This window comes from Alligator sinensis, unplaced genomic scaffold (assembly GCF_000455745.1).
Source record: "Alligator sinensis unplaced genomic scaffold, ASM45574v1 scaffold853_1, whole genome shotgun sequence".
NCBI classification, from domain to species: Eukaryota; Metazoa; Chordata; order Crocodylia; family Alligatoridae; genus Alligator; species Alligator sinensis.
In genome coordinates, this window is record NW_005842005.1 from 407,180 (window position 1) to 433,928 (window position 26,749).

A 26,749-nucleotide genomic window follows, 5' to 3' on the forward strand; every position below is an offset into this window, starting at 1 on the left:
GCCGCTCCGGGGCCCCCCCGCCCCCCCCCGCCACATGGACAGCGTGAGCCCCCTGACAGCTACCCCCCTTATCTCCCTGCTGCCACTGTGTAGGCAGCACACACTTTCCCTGCTGCCACCCAGGCAGTGTGAGCTTGCCCTGCCACTGCCACACAAGCAGCATGCCTACTCCCCTGCCAGCACTGCTGCATAAGCAGCAAGCTCAATGAGCCCCCACCTGTTGTGCTGTTTATCCCAGAGACCCCAGCCACCACAGCAGCAGAAGCAGAGAGGGGACTGGTGGCTGGTGGGAACCCACAGGCTTGTTATTAACTTCTCTTGGGCTGCCTCTTGGACAGCCCAGAAATACTGCAAATTAATCCTAATAATACAAGTTAACCTTCCATCGCCAGAAAGTGTTCAGAAAAAAGAATGTAGCCTAATGGAAAAAGTGCTGGAATAAGCTTCGGAATGGGTTTCAGTTTTGGATCCAGCTGCTGGATTGCTGGGTGGCACTCAACAAGTCACTTCCTTTCTCTGTGCCATGGAGACCTCCTCTGTAAAAAGATTGGAGACCAACTAGGGAGACATGCTATGAGGGAATACTTGAAGTTCCATTATGTTGTTAACAGCTTTCTCCCTCCCCTCTTCTTCTGTTTTCCCTTCTACTATACAAATATCCTTATGTTCCCTCTGGTATAAGTCTCTCCACTACACACATCTTGTAGGGTTATTTAGGGCTTTGTAAGATCAGTTGGAGCCAGGATACCCTCCTGCAGACCACTTTTAGACTTTAGGGACCCATTTTTAAAACCTGGGCTATATCTGTTTGGGGGCATCAGTTGGACTTTTTGAAATGCACGTTCAAGAATAGCAGTGTCACAAAGCCCTCCACAGAGTACCCTCAGAGCCCTGGGTTTCTCCCCACTGCCCCACTGCTTGTCCCAAGGGGCATTCAAGAATGATACTGGCCCTAGGGTAACTCTTTATCCCAGCAAGGTCCCTGATACCTTTTACAGATACAGCAAAGGGATTTCTGCCAGCTCTAGGTGAGCTGCCTTTTGGGTTGTGAAACAGGTCCTCCTTTCTATAGGAAGGGCTACCCTGGACTATCATTCACCCAGACATCACTCGTTCCATAGGCAATCAGTAACGAGACAAAACAACAATTTAGTGTGTAGCAGAAAAGAATTATACAAGACAAACTGACCACAAGTTTAAAGAAAAACAAGACATGTAAAATTGCTTGCCTTCTTATCTGGCTGCATCCTAGCCCTCCTAAGACTTGCCAGTGTTTTTAGAGATCAGTCTTCCTATTGATTTTACAGCTGACTGCTGAGGCGTGGATTCTCCAAGCCTGGGATCCAAAGACCTTGAGTCTATCATAGCTAGACTCTAAAAGAGGGGCGAGCAATTATTTCAGGCAGAGGGCTGCTAAGTGAGTTTTGGCAAGCCATTGAGGGCCACATGACAGGCAGCCAGGGGCAAATAAATATTAATTTTCTAAATTTTTATAGGGCCCTCCAGGCCAGATAGAATGGCCTGGAGGGTGCATCTGGCCCATGGGCCGCATTTTGCCTGCCCTGCTCTAAAAAGAACACCCCCGCCCAGTCAGCAATATTCTAAGTAGTTACTCATGAGCAGTGTCTTAGAATGACCTACTGGGTTCAGAAGATTGCCCGCGCTTGCACAAAGGATGTACTCATGGTTGCTCTCACCCTTGCAAAGCTTTATTTAAGAATACTCGCAGAGGCAGGCAGTAGGACAGAGCAGAGAGGATGGTCACTTCACATCGGCTCTAGGCAGCAGCCACCACCCCGCATAGTTCCCCTGACCCCGGAGTGTCCCAATCCTGGGGATGCGATAGCCTGCGCCAGGCTCCACGCAAGTCAGATCTCTTGCCAGGGTGGAGGAACTCCTCGTAACTTAAGAATGTACAGCTTATATAGTCTGGAGTAAATAACGTTATCTCGAACTAGGGATTTGGTTATCTCAAGCTAAGAATTTGGGATGAGTCGTGATCCAACACACCTGGTGTTTGCCACATTCCACTGTATTACAACATTCTACTATCTAGGTTCATGGTCCGGTCACGCTCACAGAGCAAGAAGCTATGTGCTGTTTCACCGGCCTACTATGGAGTCAGCATACAAAACTCTTGCTATGAGCATTAAGCAAAGCCCTTACTATTACAAGCAGGGAACCTGGTTTTCTCTGTTAAAAGTCCCAAATTCTCTAATTTAAAAAACGCAAATCTGCGGTTTTCCATGATTTAAATGAACCACCACTACACACACACACACACACACACACACACACACACACATACACACACGTATCAGTTGAACCCAATGTTTTATCGATACATTTACAATCTGAAAGCATTTGGAAGCCTACTAGTGCCTCAAGCATTATAATAAAATAAAATCTAAATACCTACATATTTTGGCATTTGATTTTGTTTCTTTTATCATGGAAAATAGGAGCTCATCCTGCTCCTTTGCTTACCATGATGTGGGCCCAACTGCGGCTGTCTCTTGCCACTGCTTTGGGGTGCTGGGCAGCCCTGATATGCCAGTGCCCTGCTCTTGCCTGTGCCGTTACCCATCGCTCCCAAGTTACAGCCTCCCTAGCCCTGCTGGTGCCCCTCACTCCTGACCCACAGCCCCCCATCACTGCCTATGCCCCCTCACTCCTGAGCTGCAGCCCCCTTCTTCCCCCAGCCCTGCCAAAGGGGGCCCCCAGCTGCAAGGGATATGGGACCCAGAGGCTGCATCCTGCCTGCATCCTGCCTGCTCCCTGCCCCACTGATGCCAGCTGCCGCTGGCCAGCAGTGCCCAAGGCCCAGCTGCCATGTACAGGAGGCAGCAGTTCCTGTGGCCAGAGTTGAGAGAGGAGTGTGGAGCCCAGCCCCCCATGGGCAGCACGGCCCGAGTCAAGCCAAGCAGAACCCATGGGGGCAGAGGTGGGAGCAGGAGGAGGATGCAGGCTGCCTGCTGCAGGGCTTGGGGCACCCTGCCCTGCTGCCCGCCTCCCGTGGGTCTCCACAGGCCAGCAGACAGGACTTGGTGCAAGGAGAGTGGAGTGGGGCAGGGAGATTTGGTGACATAGCCACCACCATGGGGACCCCATGCCAGCTGCGCTGCCAAAGTGAGGTGTCCCCTGCCTGCTTGCCCACACCAGGGGTGGCGGCAGTGTGGAGATGTGCCCTCTTGCTGTGGGCAGGTGGGTAGTGTTACGTCTCAGCTCTGTATTCTTGGGCAATCGGGGCACAGGATACAGTCTGTCTGACTCACAAAGGACTCACCCCCCCCCTCCCCTCCTCTACCTAAACGAAACTGATTAAGATGCAGTGAGAGACGCACCTAAGACCCTCACCAGATAAGGGTGACAAGAGTGAATCAACTGCCCTAGGTCTCATTTACATGAGAGATGGAAAACAGAAAGCCTGAAGCAGAGACTGCAGTGAATTCTGGGACCAGAGAAGCAGGAGAGCACTGTATGATGGGGAATCTGTGCTTCCAATGTTAATCAACCCATGTTCACACACACCCAGCTCAGCATTTATCAGACCAGTTCTAATCTGCATTTGCTAAGGACTTCCCCCCAGACACACACACACAGCCCTAAATTTAATAGGCATCTTGGGCCGTACATTCCCCGGTCCCACTATGGGAGGCCTATTTAAACTTGATTGACTAAAACTCGGTTGCCGGGTTAGGGAATGCTGAGGCAAGAGACCGAGTCAGAGGGGGTATGGGCAACATTTGAACAATGGTTAAGGGTTCATCACAGCATCCAGCCTGCTGGAGCCCTAATCCCAGGTGTTGTCATATCTTTCCCGAGACGACTGGTGGGAGTCCTCTCCACAAAAGGTTATGAGCACCCTAATAATTGCTTTAAGTCTGTTAAAAGACTATAGTAAGATCTGGAAAAGTCATGCTAAGCTGAGGCTTGTGCACAACAAGTAAAAATCCAAAATCCTGATGCTGCAAGCTATCTATTGTTCCTGAAGAAACCATGAGATATCCCATCAGTATATCTGCCACCCATAGGAATCTCAAGCTGGCTCCCAAGTATTTGGGTTACTCCCTAATCTTAAGTGTTTCCTGATTATCAATCAGTTTCCTGAGATGGTCCAAACCAGATAACCCCTTGTCAATAGAAAAGACAATGATTTACACTACTGAGGGTGCTTCGAAGCAGCTAAACTGAGGGTATAAAAATCTGTAAGTGTGTGTGCTGCAAGAGGAAGAACAGGAAGAGGAAAAGGAAGGAAAAGAAGTAGAAGCAGGAGGAAAGAAGGAGAAGAAGAAAACCCCTGTGCTGACACCATCCCCTGTCGTTCTTGGGACGCTGGAAGAACAGATCATCTCTCCCTTCAAGGACTGTGCTACAGACTGTGCCTGTCAGCTTTGCAGCCTGAGTACCGTGGACTAGGTGAGATCCCAGCGTTCTCTGTCTTCTTTCTAGGCATAAACTTCTGAACCTGAACTGTATCAGTTAAGCTTGAGCTAAGTTTCCCCAAATACTTAGTGAAACCAGGGTAGTATTGTCATTGTTGGTGTTTGTTTTTCTTTTGCATGTCTATTACTACTAGTACTATTATATATTTCATATGCTTAGCAATAAATAACTTTTATAGTCAAACTGGTAGTAATTGGGTATATTTTTCCTTCTCTGCTTCTCTTTCCTCCCGTGCTCTGCAGCAACGCTTCTTTTACCTATGCTAAAGATCCCTGTGAAGCCCAAATTATTGTGGGGTCTGCTCATCAAGAGGCCAAAGATTGGGACGTGCTGAGTTTGAAACACATAAGGGGATCAGCTTGTACAGGCTGATTGACCCAGTTTGACTCAGACGTGCCCTTATGAACTGAATGCTGGCCCATGAGGGTGTCAGCTGGACACCCAGCCGGATTCAGAGGGATTCTGTTTACCTGTGTGCTTGTGTCTGACTGCATTTTATTGTTGCTCTTATGAACTGATTCTTGGCATATGAGGGTGTCAGCCTGTCCATGCTGATCAGCCCGGCCAGGTCAGGCGTGTCACGTTAATTTGTGTGTGTTTGTGTGTATGACTGATTTGGTGACTGGAGGAACCCAGTTCCATTGAGATTGAGTCCTGCAAGATAGCTCCACTGGGGGTGAGGGCTTGCAGAAGGGAGAAATACAGCTCCGTATAGTAACACAAGCAGCACATTGACAGAATCACCAAGACCCTAGAAACTATCCCTAATAAATGAGCACACCCCAAAGTAATGGGCAAATTTGGTAACAGTAGGGAGCACCTCAGCTTGGCAGCATGGTTGGCATGGGGCTCCTGGAGCTGGCAGTGGCAGCACCGAGTCTCCACACACTGTTCCGCCTTTTTGTGCCAGATCCCTCCCACTGGGCCACAGAGGCAGCTCCAGCCCAGTACCGACCCAGCCAGGCTGCAGCCCCATGCTCTGCGCCCTGCTGTCTGTGCAGAAATCTGAAGTGACACATGTCCCCCCATGCTTCCCTGACATGTTGCCAATGGGTGCGTCTGGACCGTGCCTCAACGGTCCCCAAGCCCTGACCCTCCAGGCCTCCCCCCATCCCATATGCTTACCTTTATCCAGCTACCAGGGCTGCTGCCACCACCCTGCCTGTCTGTATTGCCAGCCATGTATGTGTATGCATGCACACGCATGTGGCTCCCTCTGCCTCCACTCCCCCCAGCCCCAAGCAGCCCCTGGTAGGTTGGAACTCTGCCAGCCTGCAAGAGAAAACCTGCGGTTTTCCACTTCAAAGGGGAAAATCTCTGTTTTTCTCCTTTAAAGGGTAAAATCCAGGTTTTTACATGGGAAACAGAAAACTCAGATGCCTGCTCATGAGTCACCAGAATTTCTATCCCTCTGATGTCTGGCATACCTTTGGCCTGAAAGGCATTTTCTCTCCGATGCCTTTGCAGGGGTGTCAAACTTATCCAACCTCTCAGGTTGGACGAGTGGTGCGAGGCTGATCTATGAGCCAGACCAGACCCACAAACTGGTCCCATGTTCCAGACCCAGTGAATTTCCTGAAGCAGCCAAAGTAGGCATGGTGTATGGCCAAGCTGTGTTCCAGCTGCTCCAGGGCCATGCCATATGGCCCCAAAACCACAGGGCAGCTGCCGCATGCAGAAGAGCCCAGACTGGCACTCAGGGCCTGTGCTGCATGCGGCAGCCGCTTGGCTGCTCCAGGATGTGAGCTGGATCAGGTGCTGCTTGCAGTGTGTGGGGCCACCTAGCATGCTCCACATGCTGCCTGTAGGTCACTCTGAGGCATCCAAGCAGCACCAGGGGCCAGATGATGTGGCTCCATGGGCTGGATCTTTGACACCCCTGCTACAGAGGAGTTGACTTCCTCACTGCAGGTGGGTACAGAATAATATAGGCTTTCCAATGAGACCACACATGCCATATCAATACCACAAAACACAAGAAAACATTCATGACACCCCAAGAACCCTGTTATGTTTTGGGGGTTTGTGACAGTGGGTGAAAAGGAAAAGGGATGGGGAAAAGGTAGGGGAAAAAACATTCTGACAAAAGGAACCAATTTTTCAGAAATGAAATGGCTTTGACCAAAATACAATTTTCTTTGGAAAAAAAAAAATCACATGAAAACTACCTTCAGCAGCAGCTCTGCTTTCAGCCTTTCTTTATTTTAATCAATGTAGTTAGCAACTTTAAGTATAATATTGATAACTTTCATAGAAATATGTCAAGTGCATGTATGACTGAGCATCATTTTGTCACAAAGGCAACAGAGATAGTGTGGACCTTCAGCTCATCAAGACACATCAGTATCACAGTAAAAGATGAAAAGAACATCTGAACCTTATCAAGTCAAGTGGAATCAAATGTGTTCAGCATCTTGCGGAATGACACACCTGTTTTTTGATTCCACTCATAAAACAGATTATTACCTAGCTGTTTCAGCATATGCGATGTGAGGTATGCAAATACATATTCATTGACACTTCTATGCATTTTTCCTTTAAAAAAAACCCAAGATGTTAGTCTTTAAAAAGCTATATTTGAGTTACAAACATGGGGTATATAATAGTTTTCCACACAGCCAACAAAAAGGCGGTCTCCCTTACTCAGGGAATAATTAATTTAAGAATATAGAGTATTTGTGATTAGCAAGACATGTTCAGTTTTCTCATTATCATTGTTAATTAGCAAATATTAATGTAATCTTCATGTATGAGAGGGAAAAACAATTAAAGTTACTGATTTTAAAAAGTCCTCTGTGGCCTTAACTAAATTGAGACTAATGTCTTGCTAATCGATTAATCAGTCACTGACTATCAGACCATCCACCTCCATCTCAAATCTTATTGTTAGAATTAGTCAATGTAGCACCAAATTTCAAAATGAGCCAATGTCATTTAACCTCTGGGAGAATGAGCTGGCACAGAGGAATAACAACAACATATAAAACCTTTCTCCTTTGCTATGAATACAGCTTAGATTGGTAGACAACCAAGTGACAGGCAAGAATTCTGGTGGGTGATATCTTTTATTTTATCATCTTTTATTTTTATCTCAACCGTGTGGTTGGGATAGACATAGACAAGCTTTTGGATATCATCGTACCCTTCTTCTGGTCTCTGGGAGGGAAGCAGACACAGGAGAGCTAAATAGCTGATATAAAAGCTTTTTTGAAACTTAATTGTAAATAAAAACTGGCTGTATGAAATTATCAGGCAGTCAACAGACCAGAGAAATACCCCTGATAATAGAAGCATGAGATCAAGGATCAGGATCATTATCACCAAAGTACAGAGATTAACGAGTATCAGGTAGATAGGTTTCTTATTTTTTAAAGTGTATCAGTTGGCATCTCACTTTTACACATGCTCCGGGGGCGGGGGGTGGCACTTTAATTAGAGCAGTTCCAAGAGCTCTTCTGATTAAAGTGGCGCCTGTATCAGCATCTCCGTGACTGAAAATGGCAGTGGAGGCACTTGACCCAAAGCTTGTTCAGTGAGCTTTGGGTCAAGCACCCCCACCACCATTTTTAAGCTCAGGGACGCTGATACAGGCGGCACAGGAGGCTGCTGGAGCGCAGCAAATGCCATGCTCCAGCAGACTCAGTTAATCAAGGCTGCTTTGACGCACTGGAGTTCCAGCACATCAGAGCAGTCCCGGTGCTTGTGTATAGGTGCCCTCAGTGTCATTAAAGTCCATTGCAAAACTGCATTGATACAAAAAGACTTCTTTTCCAATGCTCAAAAATGTCAGTTTTAAAAGAAATAACCCTAAAAATGGCAATTTCTTGCTAGAGCTTATTTTCACTGCTTTAATAGTGAAACAATTAACCTACCCAGTGAAGTTATAAAGCTGAACCAAAAAAAATGAGGACATTTTTCACAAAGTGGAAAATGTTTCTGTTCTCTAACAGAGATGTATTTCAAGCACATCAGACATGAGTGTAAGAACTGTCTTTTTCTTAAGAAGAAGAAGGAGGGAAAAAAGCTAAGTAAGAAAATGGGACTGTAAATGCTTTTTGGGGGGGAGGGCAGTATTATAAAGGAACAACTATCAGGAAAAGCTTGTAAAAAAGGTTAATTTTTAATGTCATTGAATAGATTTGTGCTTGTCACAAGTAGAAAAAAAATGCTAGAGACAGGCAGAAGGGGCAAGATCTCAGTTAAGAAAAATGGATAGAGAGAAAGAGACTATCACGAAGAATGACAACAACATCCAATTTTCTTTCACATTGTAAAATGGCTTTCCAGTAAAATCCAAACCTAATGTTTGCAAGGATTAAAATACCACAGTTCCACCATAAAATGACAACTAGAAATGCAAATCTAGACTTGAAAGATAACTAATGTAATATTTAAATACTTGAATTACAACCTGATAAAATACTGATTCTATGCTTTCTTTATATTGCATAGACTTCTACTGAATGATGCCCTTGTTTCTTGCCATTAGAAATACACACAGTATCAAACACTTTCTGGGCAGATGCTTATCTCCTTCACAGGCAAACATAAAGGACAAGGGGAAAAAAAAAAAAGATGTTCAGGTTTTGTACAAAGAACACACACAACAGAAATGACTCTGAATTTTAGTGATTTCAAGCTTTAAATCAATTTGAAAAATTTTCATGTTGGTTAATTTTTTTCTGTCATTTTAACTAGTCAGAATTTAGGAGCCAGCGCAATGCTGTTCTAATGCTCTACGTATATAAATTATACAATTTAAATAGTCACTGGAACTTTAAAAAGGTTTCCTTAGTGTTGGAAAATGCTGCTTGCTTAGATTTTTCTTCAGGGCATTTTCCATCTATCAAGGCAGCAAGATATGTGTTTGCTGAGCTCCTGATTTGGTAGTTTGATTTTTTTTAACAGTTCATTTCACTACAACAGTAACAGATGACATGTTCTCTAGTCACTGGTTTGGTATGAGTTCTTACCTCTTGAGTTTTCACATTTATATATCCATAGTGGGTTCTGAGAGTCCGTCTTTGGGTGTAGGAAAATGGTATCCATTTGACACTTGTTTGTCCAAAGCAGTTTAATATCAAAGGGAAGTTCACTTCATTTGTGAGACGAACGATGATCAGGAAGAGGAATGCTGCTATGAAACTAACTGCAACAATGGATTTTCTCTGCAATTGAAAAAGAATGCAAAGTAATTGTTTTACTAAAAATATGATGAGCAAGTTCAACACACAAAAACCCTTCGCAGTAAGCAGTTTTTTTAAAGGAAAGCTTTACCTGTTGTTGTGCCTATTGTACACAACCACTACAGCTGCTCTAACCTGTCCTTTCCTGTGTCCTTGTGACACAGCAGAATTCACAGATTCGTTGGACTCTGACAGGGCCATGCCAGGAGCACTTCTGCTATGGCTTTGAACTTGCAACCTCTGGGCTGACATCCACGTGCCTTAGCGCCACCCTAACCTCTGCTCTAACTCTGAATACTACTCAATGAATAATTCAGCACACTTTGAACCAATCTGTTTTCCAGGATCAGAGATTTACAAAGTAAAGCCCAGAACAAGTTGACCTTCAATGTTATTAACTGAAAAGGTCTCCTGAGTCTCCACCTAATTAACCCATACTTTTCACCTCTACCCCACCTAAACCTGAAGCTACTTAAGGTCACTTTTCTAACCATAAAAAGAGCATTACATTTCCCTCTGTGTAATTAAATCCAGCTGCAGGGTGATGGCACATTTCAAGATGACAATTTATAAGTACTTGTACTTCAAGAGGGATGTGGAAGGAGGGTCACTCATATGGTTAGGGGCCTGCAGGAAAAGCCCTACAAGGAGAGATTGAAGGACCTGAATCTCTTCATCTTCTGCAAGAGAAGGCTGAGAAGTGATCTTGTGGCTGCCTACAAATTCATGGGGAGAGGGGGGACAGCAAGGAATAGGAGATGCTCTGTTTACCAGGGCACCCCTTGGAGTAACTAGGAACAATGGCCACAAACTGACAAAGAGCAGATTTAGATTAGATATCAGGAAGAACTTCTTTATGGTAAGGGTGGCCAGAATCTGGAACGGGCTCCCAAGGGAGGTGGTGCTCTCCCTTACCTTGGGGATCTTTAAGAGGAGGCTGGACATGCACCTGGCTGGAGTCATTTAACCACAGCAATCTTTCCAACCCAGGACAGGGGGTCAGGCTTGATGGTCTACTGAGGTCCCTTCCGACCCAAACATCTATGAATCTATGTATAAGTAATACTTGTGCACTTTTAATTCCACCAGGGATATTGCTTCTAATTTACTTTGGGATAAGGCATGTCCTGATAGTGGGAATGGGTGAATTTATCTACAATTCTATATGGCAAGCCATGGCTTTTAAGGTCTTCTTGGGGAAAACATGGCACTTAGTATATAATAGCTAAAGTCTCTATGTCCTAGATGATTTGATTTTCCTAATTTGCCACTATTCAATCACTCAATTAAAAGTCATTCCATCACCGTAAACAGCCTTATAAATGAAGCTTCAGTAAAAGGAAAAACTAATGAACCTGTTTGAGAATCTATAGGTTTTATAGTGTGGAGTCTCTTAACAGCGAACATCAGACTCTGACCCTGAATATCTTCGTAATAACTGTCAGTTTTAATTGTTATTGTTGTGGGTAGCAAGAGAAAAAAAAAGGAGGCCAGATTTGACTGCAGCCAGATCAAAGGATAAATCCTCTCTTGCCTGGAGAGTCATTTGCCAATCTTCTCATTTGGTAGTCCAGAGTTATTAAAATGTTGGTCGTGTGTAGTGAGGCATTCTCTCTTTTACTTTTTATATGACAAACGTAGCATGAAGAAACCACATAGCAGGGTTCACTGAGCGATACTGCAGGCAAAGCCAATAAGCATGCCTCCAAAAACACTCCTCATGCTCTTCCCCTGCTAAAAGTTAACTGTCATGTCTTTTTCTGCTGAAATTTAAGGATTAGATTTCAAGGATTTTAAATGAGACTGGGACACAGAAACATATCGAGATACAGTTGTCAGTTCTTGCATGATGCTCATTTCATGTCTCATCTGCATCAAAAGTTTAAACATCTGCATGGCCAATCTATTGGAGTGTTCCAAAGCCAAAACAAAATGAAAAATAGTATAATAATAAGGGAGAAACCTTATTCCCTCTTAGCTTATGTTTCAAGAAGATGCATGTTGCTCTTTAACAAACCCTTAGAATGTGTTTCCTCTTGCAGTCCCAAATCAATCTGTACACTCTCTCTAATTGAATATAGACATTTTGATTCATTTGACATTTTAATTAAAACATATCTAGCTTTAAAAATGTTCCCTAACTACTCAGGAAGCAAATTACAGAAGAGAATACATATTTTTTAATGCATTCATAGCTGGAAGACTGGCAAGAACTATTAATTTTCATAAGCTTCTACTCCTCTTACTAGAGTGCTATAGACTCTACTCTAGCAGACAAGTTGCTAGAAGAAAATTACCATTTTTATATACAATGGCCAACAGGAAAAGGGGTTTTTGTTGTTATCAAAGTAGATGTTCAGTCAAGGAAAAAAAATATTTGTGTGGCTACTCTGATAAAATTGGATGCATTGAAATTATTTGAATGCATGCAATACAATACTTGTGGTCACAGACAGAAAATTTGGTTTAGCACTAGTCATTTTTCTCATCTTCCTTTTTTTGTCTCCATGATAATATAATCCAAATTTCTTCTTCTGTTATCTCTCAGATATCAGAATCATTCTTTCTAGTGTGTATATCAAAATCAGTAAGTAGCAGGCCTGATGAATCACTCCTCCCATGCCTGAATTTGGTGTGTTGTTAAAACGAAGAACAAAATAGTAATAGGACTGGCATATTATGTTGCTGGTTAGGATGCGAAAGGAACAGTCTGTGGAAATAAACACCAATGATAATATCAATGTGTTTGTATCTATATCTGACAGCAAGATTTCTAACTTGAGTTAACATTTATAACCTTTGCATTATACACATTTCGGCTATTTACCGAGGTGAGTGGGGGAGAGTCTGTGATCCACTCACCTCACCATCCAGTGCAGGCTGGGCAAACCCCAGACAAAGCTCCCTTCACTCCTTTCCCCCCCTCCCATTCTGAAGATGGTACAGGAGCTGGGAAGGGGGAGGGCTGGAGCCAGGAGAGAGTGACTGTAGGCATGCAGCTGCTCCAAACTGGAGCTCGATCCCCCAACCCCCCGTACCAACAGCCAATGTCTGTTAGGTCAGTGGGAATGCTGCATCTCATGGCGCTTCCTGTGAAGTGCCATGAGTTACAGCAAGGAGCTGCACATCTGTCAGCACCCAATAACCACATTAAGTATCTGAACTCTTGTACCACTCCAGAGCTTATACATCTGTGTCAGGGATGAAAAGGAGTCCAGACTACTTGGAGTCCAGAATCCTTACCTGAGTGTAAGTGCCTATGATACTCTTTCAAAGAGCTGAACAGAACTCACTGTTTATTTTTCAAATATGAGCACCAGCAGAGCATCCAGTGGCCAGAAAGATGACCTTTAATGAAGGAACCTATTGGTTAGAGGTCTCATCCAGGAAGTGGGAGACCTGAACTCAACGTCTTTTCTGAGCCAGAAAAGATTTAAATCCCAATTTCCCATCTCACAGGAGGGTGCCTAATCACCAAGGTACAAGCTCCTCTAGATGAAGGCACCCTACAATGCTCCTCTTGAAAAGATGACACTTTTCAGGAAGGACTGCAATGTTCGTGGAGCTTGAAAGAGAGGGCCTCTTGGAAGGGGGACTCTTGGGTTCTGCTCCTAGTCAATGGATACAATGGCTTAAATGGGAAAAAGGCTCATAGCTGGTCAGGCTGAAGCAGTTCTAGAAATGCACAGAAACAAAAACTGCCAAGACATCTGGTAAGTTAAGGGTTAGGTGGCCACTGACCAAGATGTTTTGGATCAAAATTTTGGACATAAGCACCAAAATCTTGTTTTGGGGTATGGCCTTAAGTGATGTGCCCAAGGTAGTACAGAATTCACTCATACCCTGATATTCTAGACCAATGTTTTCTTACAAGATTGTTACTATTACTATTTTTGTTTATCAATAACAAGCTTAATCTTGTACAGGACATTAATACAGACCGCCAAGCCCCAAACTGTAGTCTAAAATAAACATCTTCGGGAGAAATTGATTTTATAGCTCTTATTCTATTTGTCTGAAGACAGACTATCACTGTTCTTGGAAGGACAACTGAAAGGTAAGAGTAGGTTTGAGTCTCTTTTAGAATAAATGATATGGTGTACTGCCTTCATTATATCTATTTTTATGACTACAATGAAAAACTCAATCACTTTTTAATGCTCCTGCACATTATACTATTTTTGTTATGAGACTGGTACAAGTTTTCAGCCTTTTTATTCAACTATAATACCAATTGAAAACAATAATGGTTACACTTACTGAATTTGCTTCATTTTATGAACAGTATAGGTACAGGAGTATGGAAAACTAGTTTTATTTAATTTGGTCTGTTATAGTCTTGATAATCTTGTTGAGATGCTACTTTCTGTTCCAAAAGACCATGAAATGAAATTCCTTCAGAAAAATATTTTGTTCATGCCTGGCTGATTTCTTTGGTGTTGGAAATAGATATGTCCTCTAGTTCTTACTCTGAGAATAAACCTCTCCTTGGCAATGTGGAAGCAGTGGGACAGAGCTGTTGAGGGTAACAGGCAGGGATTGTTCTTCTAAAACTCTCCAGAGAGATTCAGTGTCATCTGTAACCACTCAAAAGCACTACAATGGGAATAACATTGCAAACTGAGAAATGTCATCTTTGCCTAGTAAAAATATTTTTTAAGTACACTTGCGTGTCAAAGGCAGCTGTGCAATCTACAGTTGAAAATTCATTTCACTCCTGGAGAAAAAGAAAAAGAAAAAGAAAAAGAAAAAGAAAAAGAAAAAGAAGGCAGGGGCAGAATTGGCAGACAGAGTAGAAACTATCAGGTAAATGAAGTGTTTCTTTTTTCTTGGACAAGATATGTCTGCCAAATGTTATTCCTGGAATGTAACCAGCAGAGAAGCAACAGGGCAAGAGTAGAAATGAAGATGGCATGTATGAAAGGAACAGAATAAATAAGATCTACCAGGAAAGAGATCAAAATTATGTGATGAAAGAAACTTGTGGGTCAGTCCTCTGCTATGATCTGGAGAATAAATTTAATTGGGTAGAATCTTTTAGGCAAAGGTGCCCACACACTGTGAATTGCCGTCAAGGTTATAATGCTTTCAGACATCATGGCTGGAAAACTGGCTACCTTGCATCTGTCATCTACTGGAACACCTTATTTTTACATGTAGTACTTCGTGACTGGAAGATCCTGATGGTTAGGGGATCACAGCAGCTTCAGTCTTCCAGCCATGAGGGACTGCATACACATGCAAATTAAAGCTGGATAGAAACCAGCTATAAAATTATTACACATTCCCAAGCAATCACCTTGTAACTGCTGGGACCTTTTTAAGGCACCATTGTTAATTTGCACATGTAGCCAGTCTAAAATTATTACACAATTAACCAGGTAATCATGTAATAGATAACATGATAGAGGGGGCTTACATAGTGGAAAACTGAGTTCAGCGGCCACAGACAGACTGGCAGAACACTACATGCTCATTTAACAGTCTCTTTCCTTGACTATTGGTCTTTGTGGCAAGAATGGCTTAGAATAAGATCCTGTCACATACCTGGGTCATATACAATCCCTGCAAGTTTCATCCAAATCAAAGTGGGAACCCGGTCCAGAGCTCTGGATCAGATCGCTGGCATCCAAAGCAGCAGGATAAAACTGCAAATTCAGTACAACTATTAGAGCTATGCAAATTGGGCCATATTCAATTTGGATTTGGATTCAGCCTGAATCGGGGACAGTGACTCGATTCATTGATCACTGTCCCGATTCGATTCGGCCGAACCTGAAGATTTGATGCTGATTTGGAGAATCAGTTGTTCGGCCATAGACACAGCTTTACATTTTTTTCTACTTACCTCAAGTGCACATTACATGCCAGAAATACAGTAAGAGCAATCTGTCAGTTACAAGGGAAAAGTGAAAGTAAGATCTGGACACAGCTCAGAGGGGGCAGAACAATGATCAGGCTCAGTTCCCTAGCAGCTGCTACTCAGCTACTTCTTACAAGGAAAGCTCTTTTTTTCCCTTCATTCTACCTTTTAAAAACAAGGCACAGACTTTATTCCGGGGCACATTATAAGCAATAAATTATGGTAATATGTAATCTATGCAACCCAAATCATCTGCATGAAAGAAAACCACAGGGCAACCTGAACTTTTGAGAAAAGACAGACTATCAGTCTAGTATTTCATTTTACACTGTAACTGAAACCTATTTAGAAGAGACATTTATGACCCAGATCTATTTTTCATGAGGCATTTAGGCTAGGGACAGAAGTTACACATAAACTGGTTTAAGTGATCAGAAACTGGTTTAAACCTGTAACAGAACAGAAGCTCAGTGCATATAAACCAGTTTCAAAATGGCTGAAACTGGTTTAAAATAAACCTCGTTGAATGGTAGTATGGGACTGACCTGATTTAGGGTCAACTGGTTTATGAAACTTGTGTCCCAGACCCCTTCCTGGTTCAAGGTAAATCAGAGTCCCCCAACAGCCCTGGACTGGGCTGTGCTGTCTGCTCCAGCAGAGATGGGTTGCGGGGGATGGAGGGGGGAGAGGGAGGGACTGCACTGATCTCCCCCTGCCCTAGGCAAACCCTGGCTGGGGTCTGGGGCCAGGGAGGGGGTTTAAACCCCTGTTCCCCTGAGTACAGAGCTGCCCTGCCCTGCTAAACTTACTGCTGGCTGCAACTGTGGACTACAAATTCCAGAAGTACCTGGAAGCAGGAAGAAGTGATGAGCAACCCTGCAGAATCCTGCAATGGTGATTCTTGACTGCAAATCAGAGAGACCTCAGGGGCAGCAGGAAGAGGAAGTGAACACACAGCTCATGCTGGCTACATGCTAGAGAGCTGTGCTGTAGTGCCCCCTGGCTTCTGGCCTGAGCCACTGCAGGCATGTGGCTGCATTTTCTGAATAAAAGGTAAATGTGTGTCCAGTTATTTCTCATTTTAAACTTTGCATCTTAGATTAACCTGCAAAGACTGATTAAAGCACCTGGGAGTGTTGTGTGTATAAGCATCCCCACCCTAAAAAAAATGGCATGAGGGGCACTTTAACTAAAGCTTGTCAAATGAGCTTTAGTTAAAGCACCCCTGCCACCATTTTTCAGGTGCAGGGACACTGATACACATAATACTGGAGTCTGCTGAAGTGTAGTAATTACCACGCTCCCGCAGACTCAATTAATTGAGTCTCCTCCAACCAGTGCATTGGAGCAGTCTCCCTGTACATGTACAGGAGCCCATGATTTTAAAAAATAAGATGGTTAATGTCTCCTATCAGACTAATTTGTTCATTAAGATGTGATTTATCTTAATGTACTATTATTGATTCATTAATGTTTTCCTGAAGAATTGGAGCAAACTTGGCCGGTAACTCTGTACATTGTACAGATACTAAAAGGCACTTTGTCTGATACTGTGGTAAGCAAGATGTTGTGGTACTTGTGCGGGCCGGGAGCGAACCAAGCCCTTTTCCGCGCTGCACGCGGGCTGTGGCCAGCAGCCCAGGCACGCCGGGTCGGAGAGGGAAGGCCGTCGAGCTGGAATTAGGCACAGACGCGTATCGGTAGTTTTAAAGATTGTTTACTTACACCGAGATGGTAGTGGTGTAGGCTGGAAAACTTGCTTGAGTTGCAGTTACAGACAGACAACACAGACGGTCTCGTGGAGGTTGCTAGGCTCCACGGTGCAGAGCTCCGGATGCTCTGGGTGAACGAGCCACCAAAATAGAAATCGTAAATACGTCTTATAAAAGTCGCGTTCGAAGACGGGAAGAGGTGGGCGGTGGATCAGGCCACCACGCTCCTCTGGATCTCACACAGGGTTTCTATTACCCTGCCGTGTACCCACAGTCCCCACGAGATGGATGTGGAGTCCTCTTCGGCTTGGGCGGAAACTGCTCAAGCCTCTTATACGGCTAACAGGCCAATCGTTAGCCGCCACGTGTGAATAATTTATCACTAGCCAATCACGGGGAACGAATTTGCATACCGGTGGCGGAAACTCTTTTGCACTGTGCATTCCTCTTGCAACATGAGCAATGCACCCTGCAAAAGAAGCTGCAGAAAAGGCGGGAAACTCGTTCCTGCACCGGGGTTTCCTCTTGCTACAGGAAACTCCCGTGCAACGCTCTGCAACTTGGCGGGGATAATTCTGGTGCTGAAGCACACACACAATCATGCCTTTTGGGTCATGACAGTACTATATAAAAAACTTCTGCAGTACAGCTCTCAAATGCTGCTTTTTTGCTTTGGATTAATGCCCAGTTCTTCTTATCAATAGCCTGGCAAGCTTTCAGACACACGTACAGGTTGAAGCACACTTCCCTTAATAGAAATGCTGGTATAAGAATTTGTGATCTTTCAACCTGGCAGATAGTTGCTACTACTTACTGAAGCACCCCCTGACTGTAGTTATTTTTCACCTGCTGAGAAAAAGTTTATAGGAAAAACACCACCCTTTTATGTTTTAACCCTTATGTGGCTAGAAATACTTTATTTGGTCAGTCACCTGAATCCCGTACAGAAATGTTTTAAGCATATAAAACACAATGTATGTGAATAGTAAATCAAAGACAGCAATTAACTTTGATTCTATAACCAAAGTTATAGAACCAAAGACACTGGATTCAAAAGTCAGTATCTGCTATACCTTCCATTAAGATCACCCTTTAAAAAGTTGAAGTTTCCTTCCAGAAATATGCCTAACACTATGTAAAAAATACAATGCTTTTCCATTCTGCAAATACTTGTTAACATTGGCAGGTGGATTTCCCTAGAAAGTTTTTCTTCGACTGAATTGCACTGGTAGGGTGTGAATTCATCAGGGTCTGTCAAGAAAAATGGGGTAAAAGGATGGACAAAATATATCGGACAGAGAACAAGATCTGTATACAACAAAGAGAAAGATCACAATTAGTAAAAGCTCTGGGTCTCTGCATAACCTCTGTGTACTAAAAAGAATATGTGGAAAACTCAATTGTGTGATATACCTAGAGCTAAATAAACAAACAGTCTTAATTTTAGGCAGTAGAAGATTTGTGTTTTGGGAACAATGGATATGTTCTATCCTTGTTTCCCACCTATACTGATGGCAATGCAATCCTGCAATGCCATGGGTATTAATCCATAGTTCTGATGACATAGTGTGACATAACCTCCAAAAGTGCTAGCTTCTAGATACAGAACCTCAGAAGAACTGTAGCCCAACAGGCAGGTAAAAAGAGAGGGAACAAAATGCCACAACAGCTATATATTTGTAGACTGCACATCTGTGAGAAAAACATTCTTTTCCTAGGAAGTCTCACTTGACTGCAGCTCCTACTGTGGAAAGCTTATACCATAAAAAACACTATAACCAGAAATCCAGATGAGTGAAATTTAATTGCCTTCTGCCATCTGGACAAATCAGAACTTTCTACATTGAACTATCCTGTGTATATTCATTGACTGGCATGCTAGACTCGAAGCCAACAAGAAAAATTGGCCCCATGCCTCAGTATCCTTTCAAAAGCCACTTAACATTGCAAGAATTAGGAAGCTTTGCTCAGCCTGCTTCTTGGCAAGATTCTTGCTCTGGCCCTTCAAACCAGTTACATTCCACACAGCTCTTTGGGAAGCCAGCACTTTTGGAAGCTAATTCTGGATGCACTCAATACCACAGTGCAGCCTGTGGTACACCTGCTATTCAGCTGCATCACAAAGGAAACAGAAGCAGGTGGTCAATTTTCATTTTTAGCCTCATGGTGACTATGCCTAGTCAGTCAGTATGCCCAGGACCTTTCAGTGCAGATCACATTAGTGGCTTGTTCTAAGGGGAGGTGCACACAAAACCTATTTTATCTGCATACCACATGCAAAAGAAAAAATATGTCTTTATGACCTCAAAATTAAAATTTACACAGCCATTTTTCCTCATCAGACAACTAAATTCAGTTATCTTTGGAAAAGCCATATTTGGGGAAAAAATTGCCTAGCCTACTAGTAGGGGTGTGCAAAGTGAGCCCTATTTGTTTCAGATTTGGCTCGAATCAGGAACAGTGACTCGATTTGTTGATTTAGATCACTGTCCCTGATTCGATTTCGCCAAATCCGAATCTGAAGATTTGATGCTGATTTAGAGAATCAGCGATTCAGACCTAGACACAGCTTTAAATGTTTTTTCTACATACCTCCAGGTACCAGGCACAGCTTGTGAACGCTGCAATGGTGGGGCACATGCAGCATCCCACAGGAGTGTGGGGGACCCTCCATGTGCTCATTGGAGAACCCAGAAGTGGACTGGAAGTACTTTTGGTCCACTTCCAGGTATGTTGGGGAATGCACTAGGGTACCCCCCACAACCCCTTAGCTCAGCAATAAGCCATGGGGGGCCCCTGGGTGCCCCCCCAGACCCAGGAGGCACCAGTTGCTGAGCCAGGAGGGCATGGGGCAGTCCCCCAGAGCGCTCTCTGGTGGGCCAGGAAGTGGACCGGAAGTGCTTTTGGTCCACTTCTGGGTCTACTGCTGAGTGCGCTGGGGAGCCCCCTGCACTTCTGTGGGATGCTCCATCTGCCCCAGCATTGCAGCATTCATGAGCCACCTGTCACCTAGAGGTAAGGAGAAAAGACAGTTAAAGCTGTGTCTATGTCTGAATTGCCAAATCTTTCCAAATCTCTCCAAATTGATTCAGAGGGTTCTGATTCGATTCAGAGGGATTAAAGGATCCTCTAATTCAACTCAGATTCAGAGATTTGGCCACCGAATCAGGCCAAGTCTTCGCTGAATTGAATCAGGGACCAAAGCTTTGCACAGCCCCTGCTTCTATATATTCTGTTAGAAATGTAGAGGCAGTCATCTATTGCCTTGGAGCACCTTCTTTTTCTGGTATATGGATGTCCAAATGTCAGTGAGCTTAAGTAATATGTTTACAGCCTTTAAAAAGTGAGACCTAATTATAGTGGCATTTAAGAGGAGATAGGTACATGGGTATGTAACAGGGAACCCAAACTGTGTTTCTTGGACACAATAGAGGGGGAGGAGAGGGGTCTGTATGGAGGCATGGGGCTCCTGTAACTAAGAGCAGGCAGCAGACTAAGCCAGCTGTGTAGGGCCTCATTAGCAGGAGTGTAGGGTGGCCCTTTGTTAAGAGCACGAGACCCCTGTGTGTGACTGGGGGAAGCCACATGACAAAAAGGGGCATGGGTTTGAGGCACATAAACCCAGAGCCTGAGCCAAAGCGGGCATTCAGACCCTGTGCACTGCAGGGAGAGGAGCTTCCAAGGGAAGCAGATTACAGGAAGCCATGCAGAGGGATATCCAAGCTACCCCCAAAGGTGAGACTGAGCCTAGCACTGGAAATTATAGCTTGTGGTGGGTACTGACTGACAGCGGGGAAGAACTTTGTGAAAGCAGTTTGCTTATTTTTGTTGTGCTGATCTTTAGGTTTGTCTATGTTGGTGAGAACCAGAGGACTGGGAGAGGCTCCTGGAAGGCACCCTACACTGCGAGGCTGAGGCCCACAGAGCCAGGGCCTGTGTCAGTGGATCTGGGCTGAGGGTGAATAGCTTGAAGCCCTGACAATAGGGTGGCCACCTAAACCTAACTGGGTGGGATAGGCCCCGAATGAGAACATCAAGTCCCAGTCCTGGGCTGCATCACTCTGGGACAGCATGTCCTGGATTTGCAGTATCCTGCAGGCATCCAGGTTTGGAAAAGTGGCAGGTTTCCTTTTGCAGACTGCTTGGGGCTGCTGGGAGCAGGATGCAGGGGGTGCCACATGCATGTGGTTGGGAATTCAGCCAGGCAGCATGGAGAGCAGCACCCTGAAGGTAAGTCTATGGTGGAGAGACCACAGGCAGCTCATCCGGGGGGAGGGGGGGGGAAAGAAAGCAGCTCCCCACTGCTGTGCACATTCCTGGGGGGGAGGTTCATGGGCCCCAGATTTGTGCGCAGGACAGAGGTGGATATAGGCCACCTGCTGCAGCCTCAGGGCTCCCTGCCCTGCTGCCCTCCTCCTGGGATCCTCATACTGGCTGTGCTGCCATGGTGAGGTGCATACATGCACCTGCCTGCCCAGCAGCAGTGGGGGCAGCAGTGGTGCAGAGTTGTGTCCCCCACTGCTGCCAGGAGGTTAGGGGGTGCATGGCAAGTGTGGAGCTCTCAGGGGAAAGGCAGCAGGGCAGGGAGCCCTAAGCATCCAGCAGCAACCTAAATCCCTCTGCCAGCTTTGGCCATGCTTGCATCTGCCTTGCTCTGCTCTGGCTGTGCTGCTGGCAGAGGGGTGGTTGTTGGGGGGAGGGAAGTGAGAGGCAGGCATGTGTCCTATCTTTCCATTTTGAAAGGGTGGTCACCCTACCTAACAAGGGTCAGGGCCCAAGGGACCCAGTGTTAGTCTGGAGCAGAAAAAGAGAGAGAGGGCGAGAGATGGAGAGAATTTGGGTGTCAGTATCAGAGCCCCAAGTCAAGCAAGCCAAGTTCAGCCTGCAAAGTAACAAAGAAAAGACTAGGAAGAGCACCTAAAGCTCACTGGCCTCTAAAGGGCAGCCTTCCCTCTTCATTAACAGTGTTAAGGCCTGGCTGGCGAGACATCAGGGGAAGACCCTGAGAGGCAGGAGCAAAGGCTGGACTGGACTAAGGTGGCCATCAAGGGGGTGCAGTGGCAATCCGTGTGTGTCCAGTTACAGGCAACTAACATTTTTTGTGCCATGGGATCCACATTCTACCACTTGTATTGAAGCGGCCGTTCTCCCATGGATTTCTATGGGTGTTCTGAAATTTTATACTGCTTCTCATCCTGACGGAAGTGGAAGCTTTGGGGAGGAGGTTGTTTACTTCCCTGCAGGGAAAATTAAGGTGGACAAAATATATCTACCACAGTATAAGCCCCACCAAGGCAGTAAAGCTAAGAATGTAGGTTGAGATTAGTGAAGCTGAGATTCAGATTCACAAATCACATTACCTCAATGGCATGGGTTTTTTCAGCTCTTGTCAGGGCAGGGCTGATGTTGACAGGTGTACATACAGTGCGGGGAGGTCCTGATTTTACTATGGTAGATTATTTTCCATTGTGAGGTTGACAGAGGCTGCTAGCTTTATATTTCATTCAATTTTTTTTTTTTAGAAACAATGTCCAAACACTTCTGACAATGGCATTTGGAACTCACCATAGGCACTCTTGTTAATGCTGACCAAGAATCAAATATGTTGCAGTAGGCCCTAATAATTAGAGGTCCATTGTGCTAGGCACTGTACATATGCATGTGGGCAAGAAGATAAGCTCTTTGGGGCAGGAGGGTATGATCTAAACAATAATACAGTCGGCAGGCCCTAAATTTTAAAGCTCACTTGAGGAAAAAGGCTGTATCACGTAGCCTGATGCCCCCAACACTGTTCAAAACTAACATAGCTGGGGGATTCAATGCCTATATTGCTGGTCCTATTTGCTGCAGCAGCTGTGTTCCTCAGAGGTTATACCCTTTAAAATATTCATCCTGTTTTACTCACTATTTCTAATATGATTGCACAAGAAGGTAGGGATTAAATGACATTTCTTGCCTGTTGAACACAATTTTCTTCCTTTTACTTATAAGACTCTGTTCATTATTCATTCTTGGAGGGTGTGAGCTAAAGGTTATCACAAGTTGCCACAAGGGAGACTCTCCAGATAGCTAAGAATATGCAGCATTGTAGTCACAGAACTCAGTGCCTGCTCAGATATTATTCAGAAAGTTGATGACTTATGTCTCAGCTGACTAGGGAGCTCCTTAAATCAAGGCACTGAGACTCAATAAAAGCACTGATCAAGGCAGTGGGACTCAATTTAATTATGAGATTTATTGATCATGTCTTTACTCTATAAGTGCTCACATAACACTGGCTAGCCTGTATTGGGCTTCATGTGAAAACTGATGTGGGCATCCCAGAGCAGATTCTTAACTGGCAATTCCTGATTCTAATTAGAAATCTAGTGTGTATTTTCCCAAGCCGTTTCTTTGACCAGTTAGCTTTCAGTCCCTCAAAATGCTAATTTCTACTCAGAGATAACTAATAAGCAAGCTAACCCTGCCAAGACTGCAGCATGTATGTGGATTAGCTAAGGGGACCCATGGAAAGATGCATTTAAATGTAAAATGATTCAACCAAAAATGAAAATGGAGACGGGAGAACGTGGAAGCAGGATCCACTTAGGTAAAATATTCTGAAAAGAACTAAAGCCACCAATACCATTAAACACAGGCTTTATGCCTTTTCCAAGGTCTCAGAGAAAGCCTTTCAACTACACCTTTCACTAATATTCTATACTACTGGAATATAAAGGGCTTTTGCTGCTATGATGACAATTACTTCCCAGATTGACAGAGAAGTCACTCCCAGCACATAACATGAGCATTCAGAGGTGCAGCTTCCCAACCGGCTGCCAACAGCCTGATGAAAAAGCAACATTTTTGAATGGGCAGCAGAACCTACATGATGATTTAAAACAGACAGTTTAAACTTTTTCCACATTTTCCCTAGTCAAGTAGCACCCCTAAGCCAAGGTCACTGTGCAAAGTGTTTTGCAAACCTCATTTCATTACTTTTGATACATTGCGTCACAGAGCATTTTAAAAGAAGTTGAAGGAAAGGATAAAAATTAAGTTTCCCAAAGGAAATTCTTCTAAGAAGTAAAGTATAATCTCTCACTGATCTGCTATCTTGATAGAACAGCACAGGGACAATAACATACATACGTCCTACATAAACACATGTTCTACCATCATATCACATTGCTCTTACAGTGGGTGAGCTAACTGAATTGAACTTGACCTTCAAAGCCCTTGGAATGCAACAAAATATCTGTTTTCTGACATTTATGGGTGGCTTTTCTGCATGACTGCTTTATTGCCTTGAAAATATGGTGAAAGCTGTGTATACAAACCTACTATAAACACTGACAAATCACACAAAAAGAAGACAGATTTATTCAGTGCAGATTACTCCACAGCTAATCTAATCAAATCTATGATTTACATTTTTTTAAGCAGATCACAAAACACTGGGAGGATTGTTTTGTGCACACAATACACTTGTACTAGAATTTTATTTTAATATGAGAATGCATTTTATCCTATCTGGGTTTTCATTGCACGTCCTTTGGATAAAAAAGAAAGGGGGCTTGTATCTTTCACTAAAAATGCAACTTTGAATATACCTTTCAAGAAGTGAAATCCTATGAACAAGTTATACAGGAATAGCCAATGACCAATTTAAGTCTAATATTGTGTGCCACCAATACAAGAAAATAAGCAGCATTACATGTAAGAGTAGTTTCACAAGAGTTGGATGATGTCCCCATTATTCACTAGGAATTTTACTATTAACTTCAACAAGAGCAGGTTGTACATAAGACTTTTATTTGATGGTTTAGGGTGCCTGTACACATGCTGGGAGGCTGCTCTGACGCACTGTAATTACAGCATATCAGACAGCTTCTGCATCTCATGTATCAGCATCCTTGCACTTCAACATGGTGGCAGTGGCACTTTAACTAAAGCTCATTCAATTAGCTTTAGATAAAGCACCCCCACTGCCATTTGGAAGCATGGAGATGCTAATATACGAGATGCTGTGGGCGCTTTAATTGATGTGGCTCTTGGAACCACTCTAATGAAAACACCCCTCACCCCTGTGCACGTGTAAAAACACCGTTGGAGATCATAATAACATTTGCATTCAAGACACCCCAGTTCTGTCCTTGGCATTGTCACTTGCTTGCTGGGTGACTTGAGGTCAATCACTTTACCTTTCTATGCCTCAGTTTTTTTTATCTGTAAAATGGGGATGCTGATACATACCTCCCTCATCCATCTGATCTCCTTGGAGATCTTCCGATGAAAAGTGTGATATTAAAAATAGGTTTTATTGCAATCAATGAAGAGCTTTGATAAAACTAGCTTCAACAAATATTTTTACCACCTTGAAGAACGGAGCCAGCAAAGAGCCTTTTTCTAACTGCCAACTGAGCACCTTCAGATCAAGATTTGATAAGCAAGCTGGGGCTTTTCTGTGTTTTCTGGTAACCCTGGTAGTAGTAAAGCTTCTTCATTAGTTTATGGTTTTCTGAAGATCCAGGACACAGGTTCTATCTATGTACTTACATGCCCCCTTGTTGCTTTGGAATCCTTCACAAACAGTAACATGCCTGCACCTCATTTATTTCAAGGTCCCTATATACTTCTCTTGCCTAAAGGAGTAATACAAAGGGTTTCCGAGGCCTCCACTGCAATTCCTGAGGAGGTAAGCATGGAAAAATGAAACAACTTGCGGAAGAAGATGTTACAAGATGTCTGAGGTACAGCCAGGATACAAACTCAGTTCTCCTGAGCCCACATTTGGGGCTTTAACCACAAGAACAACATTTGTTAGCAGCGGAAGGAAGAGCTGGCTTCTAAGATAGCTCTACAGTACTGATAAATAAAACAAGTTTTGTTAATAACATCGGTGCCTCTCAAGTCAAGTGCCATGGAGCAAATGCTATTTCTGACTGGAGATCTATATTATTTTCTCTGCTTATTTTTCTCTTATTTTTTGTCTTCATTTGTAGCTGATCAATGCCATCTGTGTGCATCTCCAGCTTCATTATAGTGCTGCTGAAACAGCACTTCCTGATAAGATGATGAATTTAAGCAGGGGAGAGCATTCCTTAACCTTTTGCAAGTATGGGCAAGCACCATTTACCATTCCCAGTTTTGTTGTGAGAATATAAAGTTGTGGAACTAGTTTGTACCTTCATTACAAAGTTATAAGAGAATTTTATGATCAGTTCCAACCACCACAAATCGTAAAAATTATCCTCCAGGGCTCCAAAAATAGTCTTGCAAGATTTCCTTAGTGACTCTGGAAGTCTTTTAGCCATAAATCTCAGCAAATAATGCTGTTTATTTAATTTAAGACTGCTATACTGAGAGAGATTAATGAGACAAGTTGTCCACCAGTCAAGGGAGGAACACAAGATCTATCCTATCTTATTTCATCTCCAGGTTTAATCATTGTAAACGTTATGTAATGTGACATTCACACATTACTGGAGAAGTTAAAAGGAACAAATTGCATATCGCTAATCAGCTGATCATTTTTCATTTGCTTTCAGACTCCAAAATTA

The 26,749-nt window shown here is 43.8% G+C and overlaps 1 protein-coding gene across 3 annotated transcripts in view; it reads right to left on the reverse strand.

Moving 5' to 3' along the window:
- ST6GALNAC3 (ST6 N-acetylgalactosaminide alpha-2,6-sialyltransferase 3) overlaps nucleotides 1-26,749 on the reverse strand; it is a 368,411-nt gene that overhangs the window by 187,821 nt on the left and 153,841 nt on the right. For all 3 annotated transcript variants that reach the window (XM_006021761.2, XM_014519046.1, XM_014519047.1), the window contains exon 2: nucleotides 9,420-9,614. In XM_006021761.2, coding sequence (XP_006021823.1) covers nucleotides 9,420-9,614 — 195 coding nt within the window. The remainder of the gene's footprint in view (nucleotides 1-9,419; nucleotides 9,615-26,749) is intronic.